This window comes from Palaemon carinicauda, chromosome 6, assembly GCF_036898095.1.
Source record: "Palaemon carinicauda isolate YSFRI2023 chromosome 6, ASM3689809v2, whole genome shotgun sequence".
NCBI classification, from domain to species: domain Eukaryota; kingdom Metazoa; phylum Arthropoda; class Malacostraca; order Decapoda; family Palaemonidae; genus Palaemon; species Palaemon carinicauda.
This window is the reverse complement of record NC_090730.1, coordinates 121067289-121082288: the sequence shown is the minus strand read 5'-3', so window position 1 is coordinate 121082288 and position 15000 is coordinate 121067289. Positions and strand designations below refer to the sequence as shown.

The 15000-nt window shown below is 33.5% G+C and overlaps 1 protein-coding gene across 5 annotated transcripts in view; it reads left to right on the top strand.

The window, feature by feature from the left end:
• LOC137642636 (FERM domain-containing protein 4A-like) overlaps positions 1-15000 on the top strand; it is an 807510-nt gene that overhangs the window by 438562 nt on the left and 353948 nt on the right. The window contains exon 1 of one of the 5 annotated variants that reach the window (XM_068375383.1): positions 560-580. The exons of the other annotated variants lie outside the window; for them this stretch is intronic. Coding sequence (XP_068231484.1) covers positions 575-580 — 6 coding nt within the window. The 5' untranslated portion in view covers positions 560-574. Of the gene's footprint in view, positions 1-559; positions 581-15000 lie in introns of those variants that run through there. 5 annotated transcript variants of the gene reach the window in all.

Here is a 15000-nt window from a genome sequence, read left to right as displayed (position 1 = left end):
ATGATATGAGCCCAAGGGCTCCAACAGGAAAATCAGCCTAGTTAGGAAAAGGAAAGTCTCGAAAAATCAAAGTAAAATATTTTAAGAACGGTAACGACATTAAATTAGATATTTCATATATAAACTACAAAAAAAAAAATAAATAAAAAATATGAATAAATGTGAATTCCAATACCTTTGAATAACCTGAATGCATCCACTTATTCAGTAACTTCTATGTTATTTTATCTTCTTTTTTATATTAAGCCAGTCTAATTTGATAGACGCTTTCAACATTCCGAGTTCAGTTTAGACTTGACACCTTTATCAAATTTGCTTGATTATTTAGTTTTCATCCTCAAACTGAGGCTTTTCATTCTTTGGATTCATATGAAGACGGAAACTGTTATCTAATGCTTTCACATAGAGATAGACGGACGCTGCAACTTACTTATTATTACAATGAATAATGCTTGGAAGGCCCATTTCACTGTTGTAAATTTTAGATTTAATTTAACCCTTTAATAATACATGCTTTGAATTTCCCTTTCAGGTGAGACTTCTGTACTAGTTGTGTTCGAAGAATTGCGAGCTGATGGTGGTAAGTACCCTTTCACAATAATCTCTTTTACACACTTTAGACTCATCTTTTATATATATATATATATATATATATATATATGTGTGTGTGTGTGTGTGTGTGTGTGTGCGTGCGCGCGTGTTTATGTGTGTGTAATATGACTTAATTAACAACATTATTTCGTTAATATCATAATTTAAGAAATGAATAGAGGCCAGGTCTGTAGTAGATAAAAAAAAAATCATGGTCAGGTTCACCCTACAATATCAGTAGTAGTGCTCTGATTCTTCGAATTGTGAGAAGTGTCCTTACAAATGAGGATAGGTGTAGACATGGGTAATAATTTATGACTGGTTAAGCTTTTCATCTTTTCACATCGTATTGAGCTAGCCATATTAGATAGAGCTTTTGTCTCTCTTCACACGTTTTACGTGTCAATTACCTCATAATTTTCCCTCTTTTTAGGTTTTGCCTTCCTCTCTTGACTGAAATCAGATATATTTGCTGAGAGGTTGAGTGCATAGAATCATTTGCCATTCTGGCTCTATTCTGCCTTAACACGTATGTTAAAGAAAATGTGTTCATGCTTCTTATTTTGTATAAATGCCGTATTATTGTTTTGTTTATTATTGCGGTATACAATGAATGATACGATGAATAAATACACCATAATGGAAGTAGTTTTTATATCAATGTGTGAACCTTTTAAACTGAAATAAAAAATATCTAGAGCAAGAAAATAAAAACAAAACGAATACCATTGCACCTCCATCAATCAACTTTAAGAGTCCTTGACTCTTGACAAGTAAGCAATTTGTAAGACGTGCGATGTCTTGAGAATAATTTGGTGTTTGATTGTTTAACCTTTGAGAGATACTATTCATTTGTTTGTTACGAAGTATGTGACTTCAATAATAGATTCACATTTCTACACTCGATCTGTTTGTGTGAGAGGCTAAAGTTAAAGAAGTAGGAAAGATGAAAGCACACCGTAGACAGTATCTCCGTGCGGGGGGACAAACTATAAAGAGCTTATTAGCATTATGTTCATTAGGTGTGAAAGGCATGAAAGATATATACCATATATGTGTATTTATCTATACATACGTGTGATTTATATGTTGGGAAGTACATGGGCAAATGTATATTTATGTTGTTGAGAGAATATTAGCTTGGCCTTTTACACACCTCCTTCCCCCATCAAATACAAGAAAGATTTCTCAAAACTGAACCTTTTAGTCATATTTTCATAATTTTATTCTGTATTTATGGAGAGAAAATATTGTTAGGTTAACGTAACTTAATGTGTTAGATGTAAAGTAGAAAAAAGAATCAACTCGCGCTACTGGTGTTGTGGCAATGTTGATTTTGGCTCTTTAGCTTCATTCCTTTAACGCTATATCTATTGAAGTTGTGCGCCCTGTATTTTTTCTCAAGTCAAATGGGAATTCTTTTCACAATCTCCGATCAAAAGTTGTTTGTTTTTAATGATAGCAACTTATCCTTCCGCAGATTTAACGTAAGTACCTATTTACTTGGCCTTTTCCTCACCTCGAATCCAGTGTTTAAAAAGTTGCTAAAAGGAACGTGCGTGTTGTGGTATAGAGCCAAAAATGATAACTCGTTTTTAAGTATTTCTGACTCCCAAATGCCTAAAAGAATCTATATCATGTGATGGTATATTATGATTGGCTTTATTTGTGCAGTTTTTTCCAGAATAATTGATGTTATCTAGAGCAAATACGTTATGGAAAGAATTATTGCTTTCCGTTGATGTGATAAAAGTTGAGGCAGACAGACTTACAAAACAGATGTAACTTTAGATAATGCTTGGTTGAGTTAGATTAAATCAACCAAAATTTATACCGTAAGAGAAAAAATCAGGAGAGACTTTTGAAAAGAGCGCAGTAGCGTTGTTAAAATAGTAATATATAATGCCAAGTCATAACCTGGTGCCTGGTAGGAATCCTAAGCCCAATTTTGGTGCTTTGCCAGAATACAAATCTTTATTTTACCCTTATAGCTTGGTTGTTTGTTGGTACAAATAAAAAAGAGAAAAATAAAACACTAGTAACTAAAGTTTTTTTTTTTTTCTCTCTCTCTCTCTCTCTCTCTCTCTCTCTCTCTCTCTCTCTCTCTCTCTCTCCAGACTATGCCACCCTCCTTCTTGCTATCAGATATGCAGTTAATATTACCAGTCTTGCATTTCCTTTCGCGAGATTTAGAAACACTCAGATTTATAGAAATTTGGCTCTAGTTGTTACCAGGTTAAGGAATGATCTTGATAATCGTGAAGTTGAATCGTTTGAATTTTAGAAGGTCAAACTGGGAGCAAATGTCTCTTTTTATTAAGTAGACTAATGCGAGTCTCATTTCGTATCTTAAGCTCATAATCTTGTGTGTGATTTCTCCCCTAATATAGTTGATTTTGTACCCATATTTTCAGGTGCTGGATTTATCTCCTGTTAACTGGCTTTTAGCATTCCGTTTTTTTCCATCTATTTTCACTTTATTAATATTATTATCATTATTATTATATTTATCATCATCATCATCATTGATATTATTATTATCATTATTATTATTATTATTATTATTATCATGAAAAAAAAAAAAAAAAACAATCATAGGCGAAAAAAGGCTTGTAACAGACCCAAGGTCCCGAACAGGGAAAGAATTCTTGCAGGGGAAAAATAGAGGCAAAGAATGAACTGTATGAGAAAAATAGTAAAGAATATCCAAAATGGTTAATAATAATAATAATAATAATAATAATAATAATAATAATAATAATAATAATAATAATAATAGTTCGGTGTCCTTGGAATGGGACCATTAACAGTTTTTTTTTTTTTTTCAGAGCATTCCTAATGATTGGCTCCCTGGCAATATAATTTTCGATAGAGACTGGAAGATTTACGTCTTGTCAGTTTGTCATTCCTATGATTAATCACATTGCAGGAGCTTTTTTTCTAGGTCGTCATATGCCAGCACAAGCTACTGCTCCTTAACCGTACATCAGATTCACGTTATATTTATCATGCAAAACACACGTCTTTATTAATGGATGTTAATTCAAGGATATCGACAGGTTTTTGGTTTGTGTATCAATACTGTTTTACTTTATTTTTTGTATCTGGAAAAACAATGCAAGTTTTTAGAATTGAATGAAATCTTTAATAGGTCAAGGAAGTGAATATTATATTAGATTGAGACATGATGTATTAATGAAGAAAAAGGTTTTCTGGAGAATTAAAGGGGGATTGTGTGGTTTAATATTTTCAGGAAACGTTGGAAAAAGTTGTTCCATTGAACCTTTGAGAAAATTTCAATGCTTAAACCCTGCCTTTCTCTCTCTCTCTCTCTCTCTCTCTCTCTCTCTCTCTCTCTCTCTCTCTCTCTCTCTCTCTCTCTCTCTCTCTCTCTCTCTTTCTTTGGAATTACGAAAAAGGTGAACATATTTTTGGAAATCTTCGTTCTTTACGTTCGATCCAAAGATATTGGACTGAAAGGGGCAGACTCCAAAAAACCTTTGAAAATTTATCGAAGCCTTTTATCATCGAAGATGGTTTATAGAATTCAAAAGTTGCGTGGCATGTGGCTTTCGACTTCCGTCCTATTACCATATAATTTGATTTGTGATCCCATATATTTCTGTAATGGGGTAAAATTTTCTTTCTCGTACATTATGGTAGTCTGTTACTGTGGAGCGGCTTCTTTACTTGTTTCGTGGAGGAGGCTCCATGTTTTTCATGCTGTATTTTCCTATCTTCACATTAGGTATTAGTGATGAACTCTGAATCGTTACCTAAAATTTATATTTCGTAATAGATCCGTAAAAAAAAGAAAAAAAAAAATTCCTTTTCATACGTCGATGCGGATCTCTACTACTGTGTCAGAAAACCTCTAATCAATCAATCAATCAATCAGTCTACTGCTGTGCCTGTCTTTCTTATAGCTTTCCATGTAACTATTTATGCAGGAAAGGGTGGTACGATGCTGCATTTAGTTATGAATGTACACAATATCATATTCAATGAATGGGATATTTGTGCAAAATATTCATTCCCTCGAAAAATTATTATACACGACAAGTACACAAATTTAGTAGAGCTGAGAGTCATTAGCGACAAACAAACTACTACTACTACTACTACTACTACTACTACTACTACTACTACTACTACATACCTCCCATTTTGTGCTTAATATAACCAGACAATATGATACGCCCCAATTTAATCCTACAGCAAGAAAAAGGTATGCAGAATTTGAAAGACATTTTGTATTTATTACTGGGAACATTGTTAAATTTTTATCTCTCAAGTATCCCAATACTACTTGTATCATTGTTGAAAGCACCAGGTTGAATGCCATTTTTTTTCACCTAGACCGATGAGAATATAGATGCTTATCTCGTTGTATATAACCATGGTAGAGTACTTTTATTTTCTTCATAATGGGCCAATGGTTTGATGGAGTACAATAAAATTCCGTACGCTTACCTAATACGTTTTCACATAGAATATCCTTATATTAAGAAAAAGTTACATTAAAAATTAGAAGTGATGTGATTGAATGTTATTAGTTGCTTAAAAGTTAGTCTTTCTAAACACTTGCTTTCTTTTTCTGAAGGTTAGTAAGAATATTGATTAATTTTCACAAGAGTCATATTAGATAGATTTGATATACGATGGAAGACAATAATTTATTAACTTTAGAATAAAACAAGTGTTTAATATACCCCTTTTCACGCCACAGTATATGAAAACATATTCATTCAAACTTCACAGGAAGTCAGGCCAGAGTTCAATTTACTATTTTCCTGATGATTTTGAAAACTGTTGGAGGGATAGGCATTGCAATTTTTCATAAAAAAAGAAACCTTCCGTCATAAAAGTGGAGAAATGGTAGTAAATTTGTAAATGTCATATATCCACCACCTGACGTCAAAACGTCATTGTTTTAATGGGCAGTGTTTAGATTTTTCTGGTTTATTTCGCTCAGCAAATAACTGCGTTTGGCAGATGGACGTCAATTTGTCCTTGTCGTTTAGATGGTTGTCCCTCTTGTTTCTTGTCGGACGCATGGGTATCGAGGACTGTTAGCTTTTAGTTTTATTTGTTTTATGATTAATAATTATTGTATTGATATTAGGTTTCGTTTTAGATTACAGCTGCCTTAGTGACATTCTTCATTTTGCAGTTGAGCTTTTCAATTACTCTAATTTTCTTTTTCTCAACAGTATTGCATACCGATCACCAACTTAGCATAGCTACTGGCGGCATGCAGTACTGTTGAGAAAAGGAAAATTAGATCAATTGAAAAGCTCAACTGCAAAATTACATACCACTGAGATATCTGTAATCTTCAATGAAACCTTTTTGAAAGAGGGTCTACTTCCGAGTGATAATTTTAATCATGAAGGAATTTTGATTACTGAAATCCTCAGGTTTCCTTTTTCTTAAGTTTGGAATATTTGAAACAGTAAATTTTCCATGCACTCAAAGGAATAGTCTCTCGAAAAATAAACTGGTATCTCTCATAAAATCTAGTCTTTGCCGAACAAATTTTCATGAATTTCCACACATCTACATCAATCTTGAAAAATACAGTTAAGTAAAAATAAAAATTACCAAATCAAAAACAACTTATTTATTAGAGGTAATAGTAATGATTATTATTGTAAATTCCACAATCACTTTGGAATTTAGGCAAAAAAAAGTCATGGGGCTTTTACATTATTGTTCATTGAATCAAAATCTCATAGAAAATCAAAATAGTAATAACATAAAAGTATTACAATTATCACTGTAATTTTAGTTGTAGCTAAATTGAAGGGATTCATTTCATAATAATGTTTAATGGTTATTTTGTTTATTTAAACTTTTCCGTTTGGGTGTATATCGATATCATGTTTCTCCCTAAGGATGGGTTTCCTTTTGTGGTGGAAAAGGTTACGTGACCCTTATAGACTTTAGCCGTAGGAGCTCCTTCCAAACCCGTTTATTTTCCATCTTTTAAAGCCCAACCTCTCTCTCTCTCTCTCTCTCTCTCTCTCTCTCTCTCTCTCTCTCTCTCTCTCTCTCTCTCTCTCTCTCTCTCTCTCTCTCTCAGAAATAAATGAAGAACTGGATAAAGAATGGAAAAATGTATTTATAAGTGATAATATACAGGTAAATACGGATATACTGTACAAAATACTGGAGAAAATTGTTGAAAAATATGTACCGAAAAAAAACAATAAACAAAAGACGTGCATACCAAGAGACAGAAGGATCTTATTTCAGAAAATTAAAAAGTGGAAGAAAAATCTTGCAAAAGAAAAAAATGCGTGGAAAATGAGGGAAATAAAATGTAAGATAGAAAATGCAGAACAAAAGATTATACAGTCGAAAGAAAATGAAAAAAGGGACTTAGAAGAAAGGACGCTTCAAAATATAAAAAAAGAATTGAAGGACGGCTAACGAATGAAAAAAAGGAAATATGCAACATATTAGCAGAAAAATATAAGAGTGAGTTCACGCCAAGAATTGCGAATGAGAATAATGAAACAGAAATGAGAGAAGAAAATGTTGAATATCTAACGGATATAGATATTAATGAAGCAGATATTGTCACGGCTATAAACGAAATTAAAAATGGATCGGCAGCCGGACCAGATGGAGTTCCAGCGATTTTGTTAAAAAAAACTGCAAACACTATCGCGAAGCCACTTGCAATACTGCTAAGACAGAGTATAGATATGAGCGAGATATATGTTAAACATAAATTAGCTTATATAACCCCTATCTTCAAAAGTGGATCAAGACTAGAGGCAAGATAGACCTGTTAGTCTAACATCACATATTATGAAAGTGTATGAGAGGGTAATAAAAAAGAAAATAATGAACCATTTGGTCAAAAATAATTTGTTTAATATGGGTCAACACGGTTTCGTACCTGGAAAAAGTACACAGACCCAACTGATAGCTCACTATGAAAACATATACAATAATATGATATATGAAAAAGACACAGATGTGATCTATCTAGATTTTGCAAAAGCCTTTGACAAGGTAGACCATAACATATTGGAGAAAAAAATGAGAAAGCATAATATTGTGGGAAAGATAGGAAAATGGGTAAAAGAATTCCTGCAAAACAGAAAACAGATAGTGGTTGCAAATGACGAGAAATCAGATGAAGCCCAGGTAATATCTGGTGTGCCCCAAGGTACGGTATTAGCTGCACTGCTATTTGTTATTATGATCTCAGACATAGACTGTGATGTTGAAAACTCCGTAGTGAGAAGTTTCGCCGATGACACAAGAATAAGTAGAGAAATTACTTGTGATGAAGATAGGAACTCACTACAAAGAGATCTAAACAAAATATATGAATGGGCGGAGATAAATAGGATGGTATTTAACTCCGATAAATTTGAATCAATAAATTATGGAAACAGAGAAGGAATGGTGTATGCATACAAGGGACCTAATAATGAGACAATCACAAACAAGGAAGCAATTAAAGACCTTGGTGTAATTTTAAATAGGAATATGTTATGCAACGACCAAATAGCAACACTGTTGGCTAAATGTAAAGCAAAAATGGGTATGTTATTCAGACACTTTAAAACAAGAAAAGCTGAACACATGATTATGCTTTACAAAACTTATGTGCGTAGTACACTCGAGTACTGCAATGTGATATGGTACCCACACTACCAAAAGGATATTGCGCAAATAGAGAGTGTACAAAGGTCCTATACTGCTAGAATAGAAGAAGTTAAGGACCTTGATTACTGGGAAAGACTGCAATTTTTAAAACTATACAGTCTAGAAAGGAGAAGAGAACGCTACATGATAATACAAGCATGGAAGCAAATAGAAGGAATTGCTGAAAACATCATGGAGCTTAAAGTATCAGAAAGAGCAAGCCGAGGTAGATTAATAGTGCCAAAAAGCATTCCAGGTAAACTGAGAAAGGCGCACAGGACATTAATCCACAACGCACCAGCATCGATAATGCAGCGACTATTTAATGTGCTGCCAGCTCATCTAAGAAACATATCAGGAGTGAGCGTAGATGCGTTTAAAAATCAGCTCGATAAATACCTAAGATGCATCCCAGACCATCCAAGACTGGAAGATGCAAAATACACTGGAAGATGTATTAGCAACTCTCTGGTGGATATACGAGGTGCCTCACACTGAGGGACCTGGGGGAACCCAAACAAAAAATAAGGCAATAAGGCAATAAGGTAAGGCTCTCTATATATATATATATATATACAGTGTATATATATATATATATGTATATATATATATATATGTATATATATATATATATATGTATATATATATATATATGTGTGTGTGTGTGTGTATACTATATAGTAAATCCAGATCTCATGATTATAGATTGGTGGCTATAATGTGAAACTAAACAATCCTATGGCCAAGCCATGTTACTAGTAATGATCTTGAAAGTCCAATACCCATTTCTTAAACCCAACAGAAGCTTGGATGACAGCCCGGGAATTGAACCATTGACATTGTGAACGTGAGGCGAATTTTAGCGTTGCCAAACTGCTTATTTGTACAGTCGGTTGGGACATGAAACGTTGAAGAATATTTTCTACGAAGAAAATGCCTTGGAAATCAGAAGCTTGGAGAGGAATGAGATAGTAACTTCTATTACATATTTTTCTGAAGTCCCTCCCGGAAGTAGATTTGTGTAGCTTACCTGGTTACAGGTGAGGGTACAAAGCATATTTTATTACATCTGGGTCAGCCATACTGGAATATATTCAAACAGTATATTTATAAATAAACAATAGCCTATTATGTATAATTCATTATATCCAGACTGTTTCAGTTTTGAGTGTGTATGTGCTTCACTTACATTCATCCAAAGTATTTCCGTTTATCCGGCCGAGGTATTCCTGCACACCCAGGATAATGAACATTGGCCTTCAGGCGCGCCTTTTTCGCGGAACTCCCACCTTGATGGGGAAACCACCCCAAGGCACCTTGAGAATTACATTCTATTTCAAGTGTGACGTCTGTATTGTAATGAGATCTTTACGTCGCTGTATAACGACCTCCATTCCGATTTCACTGTTCGATGATGACGGAGGCCAAGAGGCTAACATTGCGACACCTTCGTTATGGCCCGACTCTGATCAAGTGTTATTGTCGGACTCGCTGGCATTAATTGCCTTTGCTGAAAGGTAGAATGGTACCTTGAATCGATGACGTGCTGAAACCATTGCTTGAATATTTGAATTATAGAGATGAGCAAGTAATAATAATAATAATAATAATAATAATAATAATAATAATAATGATAATAAATTAGGTAAGTGATGAACGGTGTAGTTAGATCTATTAATTTCTTTTTTCTGTGTGTGTGTATATATATATGTATATATATATATATATACAGTACATGCACACACATATATACTGTATATATACATATACTGTATATAGATATATATATGCATATATATAGATATATATATGTATATATATATATGTATTTATATATATATATTTATATATGTGTATATATATATATATATATATATATATATATATATATATATATATATATATATATATACTGTATACACACACACACACACAAATAAAGTATGTGGCTGACATAACCGGTGTTGAAATGGGAACTAACAACCGCAACACAAGACTCAAGGAGGAAACAGTTGTTTAAAAAAAAAAAAAGTTATATGCTATCCACATACATTTTCCCCGCCGTAGGGTGACTCCAGAAGATGTTACTCTCTACTTCCAGCATATTTAAAAGAATGGGGTTGCTTGCCTGTGATACATCTCGGTTCCACAGCTATCAGTTATCTAGTTGATGGCTTGATTGTCAATGTATTCACTTGTTTGGTTAAACGGAAAGAGTTATGATAGGTTTCCCTCTCCTGGTAATCGAGCTAGACCTTGCACGCGAAGAAAATATCATGGCCACTTGACCATGATATATGCTGTATATACATATCTATCTATCTATCTATCTATCTATCTATCTATCTATCTATATATATGTGTATGTATATATATATATATGTATATGTATTATAGCCACGGAAGGAAGAATGAAGTCTTCATTTTTCCCTCCGTGGTTATAATACATTTTATATTCATCACGTGTCAGCTGTCGTCATTTCTACACACGCACACACACACACACACACATCTATATATATATATATATATATATATATATATATATATATGTGTGTGTGTGTGTGTGTGTATGTATATATATGTATGTATGTATAATTTGTGTGCGTGTTTTCGAGTGAGTGTGAAATGATTAAACACCCGTGGCCTAGTGGTTAGGATATACACCCTCCTGGGGTCGGTTCTTAAGCAAACCTCAACCTTCCAGACTAGTTCTTATTAATATCAGTGTCTCCTGTTAAGTAAGTGAGTTTTTTTCTCTACTATCCATTTGGCTATGAGTTTTTCATTCGATCGAATAAATGCTAATAAGATTGAAGAGTTATTATTATATGTTATTGATGTCTTATAGCTTTTGAATATTGCTAGATAATTGAGCCGTAATGGGCTTCATTTCTGGCGAGTTAAATCACTCTCTTCCTGCCCCAGTAGACCCTCGAGGCAGGTGTTTTTTGATGGGTTGATGTGTGTGGGGGTGGGGTGGGGGGGATGAACCAGGTAGGAAGTGCAAAGGATGCTTTAAGGTGGGGACACGTTGACCCCCCAGAGAACTCAAGGACGCGTTAGGTGACGGCGATGTCGACTTTAGCTTCTTTATGATATAGCTATCGGGCTTTTATTTCCCGCTACCGACAGACGGATCCGGGATGAAAGTATAGGCATCTGTCGCCCTTTCCTGTATTACCCATCATTAAGTAATTCTAGCATTTATAGTTTTCAAGTGCAAAGCAAACTCGACAATCGGCTCTAATGGACATAAATTTTTGCGGTAAAAGTGGTTCCGCAAGTTTCCTATTCCGTAAACTCAGCATAAGATGCTAGCTAGAGTCCTAGAGATAACAATTCCTCCCTCCCCCCCCCCCCCCTTCCTCCTTCCCTATTCTCCCGCTGTGACGCCGCTGCCAGACGTAGACCAACCTCCCGCGGCTGTGTCACCTAGTTGACAAATCTTTAAGCACGTACAGTAAATTGTTTTGCTGTAGAGTACGTATTTCGTCAAGGTTAGCTAAGAAAATGTAATTATTCTTACCATTTCATTATTAGAATTTGAGAGGTTTTCATTTGTATATTTGTTTAATTATGGTTTCCAAATCGAAAATCATATTTACATATTACAGCTATGGTACGCAGGAAATAGAGATGTAATAATGACTAAAATATAATTACCATTTATTCTTTTTTAAAGTTAGAGTGATTATGAAAGTTACTAGAATTCAATTGATAATTTTCCGTCAACGCCTATTCGCGATATTGAGAACTTGCCAGAAAATGATGACATCACCACGTGTTGGGATGAAGAGCAACAAAAGACTACTGCTGATTCAGGAAACACGAGAGACGCTCCAGTTTGTGTCGGTATTATCGACAAGTCAGCGATGATTCTCTTTTGGGGTTGTTATCTATATTCTCTCTTTCCTGTCCTCACGCCCTACCACAAGTAATATGTTCTGCAAACACCATTCCCTTTGTCTTGTATCATACATTTATGTTGTGTTATGTGCGTATGCTTGTTATCCTTTTCAATGCTCAGCATTGTTTAGAAGATACTAAAAAACAAAATTGTCCTTCGGTATCACCACGGTGTATTCGGAAAGGACTAGAGGCCCCTTGAATGCGCATTTGTATGTGTGCGTGTGTGTGTTAGTTTGTATGTGTATTTAATGTCTGACAGTATTACCAGGTATCTTCGAATGAGACTTTGTGATAAAAGAATTAACTTTATTACATCCTAAGGATCCTGATCAATCGTTTAATGGTGACTGCTATGAGATCTTTAGTATGTTTTATGGAGATTAACCATGTGTTTATTCAACGCAAAAACAAGTCGGTTCGCTGTGTGCGGCTTGGGTATAACTGTAAGTGCGCACGCAAAATGAAAAATAATTACTTTAACCTGTGATGTATCATTAGAATAAGGTACCTTTTGCTCTATTTATTGTTTCTATAAGTACTGGATATCTTTTTGCGTGTTTTGATGCACAATCAATAATGGTTTAAAGAATTAATGACGGGTAGGGGGTTGAGAAAGCTTTTGATGTGTAGCTATAATTTTATATTGTAGCTAAGAAACGTTCTCTCTCCTTTTGATTCAGTTGGGGTTTTACTGTCATCGTTATTTTGGCCAACTTTTGATTACACACGCTCTCTTTTCATATATAATTGTAAATAAAAATAGGAAAATTTGTTCATAATTTAGTCATGTATAATTATGTTTTCATAGTCACAGAAATTGGTTTCTGATTTCACCAAATACACACACACACACACACACACACACACACACATATATATATATATATATATATATATATATATATATATATATATATATATATATATTACAGGCTAAGCTACAACCCTAGTTGGAAAAGCAAGATGCTATAAGCGCAAGGGCTCCAACGGGGAAAAATAGCTCTGTGGGGAAAGGAAATAAGGATATAAATAAACGATCTGAGAAATAATGAACCATTAAAATAAAATATTTTATAGACAGTAACAACATCAAAATAGTGTGTGTGTATGTGTGGAGAAATCACGATAGCTATATATGTGTATAAATATATATAGGATTCAATCCCAAGTAAGAGGAAGAAATTTATTTCTATTTGAACACGATATTGTGCTGATTTTCATCCATATATATTTATATATATATATATATATATATATATATATATGTATATGTATATATATATATATATATGTGTGTGTGTGTGTGTGTGTGTATATATATAAAACAGCAACACAAGCAGCTGTTTCTAGTCCGCTGCAAAACAAAGGCCTCAGACATATCCTTCCACTCGCGTCTTTTTATTTTTTATGTCAATTTATACTCGAAAATTTTCTAAGTTCGTCAATTCATCGTCACCTCTTCTTTCCCCTGCTTCTTTTGCAGTATCTAGGGACCCATTATGTTATTCTTAATGTCCATCTATTATCTGCCATTCTCATTATATGTCATGTCTACGCCCACTTTTTTTTTCATGTTAGAATATCCCTACTTTAGTTTATTCTCGTATCCATGTTGCTCTTTTTCTGTCTCATATGTATGTATGTATATGTGTATATATATATATATATATATATATATATATATATATATATATATGTGTGTGTGTGTGTGTGTGTATATATATGTATAGAGAGGAATAGATAGATAGATAGATTCATAAGCAACATATTCTTTACAGCAAAGGGTGTTTCAAGTGAATAATAAAGACAGTAGACACTACCATATCCATTCTTTGATTACATAATTAATGATTTAACATTTTGTACAAAATTTCAACGACATTAGCTGCCTATTAGCATCGCAGTGGACACCCTTACACTTGTTTTGCCTCATGTGAATACATGCACAGACACACACATATATAAATATATATATATATATATATATATATATATATATATATATATATATATATAAATGAGAACGAATATTTTAACCTAATTTCAGAATAGTTCTTTGCAGAGATTTCGTGTAGAAAATTAGAGTGCCTCTGCTGATAACATGAGCGGAAGCATTTGAGGAAATTACTCCTTAAGTAGATGGTAGAGGATTAAATGCAAAAACGATGAAAATAATTATGATGAATGCGTAGTTGATCATGATGAACGCAATATCATTATGCAACATATCATCGGTTCTCATTAACCCTCAAGTCGTCGTTATGAGGAAATGCGCTTCTTCATAAAGACCATATGCCTCTTAAAACTTATTAAGTGCATAGGGCACTAATTAATCTAATTGTAAAACCGTATGCAGATCATCGCTATCCTTTAAGCGTTTAATACTGTAGATTATATTGCCACAAGTAAAAGGGGAAGGAAGGGGTGGAGGGTTAGACTTCTCGAGCTGTGAAAGAAATTGATGACGCCTCGAAGATTCACTTACCGTTTATTACAATTTGCTTAATGGTTTTAAAAGTGGGGACTTGTGGATGGAGAGAGAGTATAAGCTATTTTCTGTCATTTTATCGATAATGGTGATAAGGAATTAAGTTCTTTATTATTCGTAATATTTGGTCTGTTCATTATTCGTATGGTTGTCTTGGGGATATATATATATATATGTATATATATATATATATATATATATATATATATATAGTATATATATGTATATAAAGATATATATATATATATATATATATATATATATATATATATATATATATATATATATATATATATAATATTTGGTCTGTTCATTATTCGTATGGTTATCTTGTGGATATA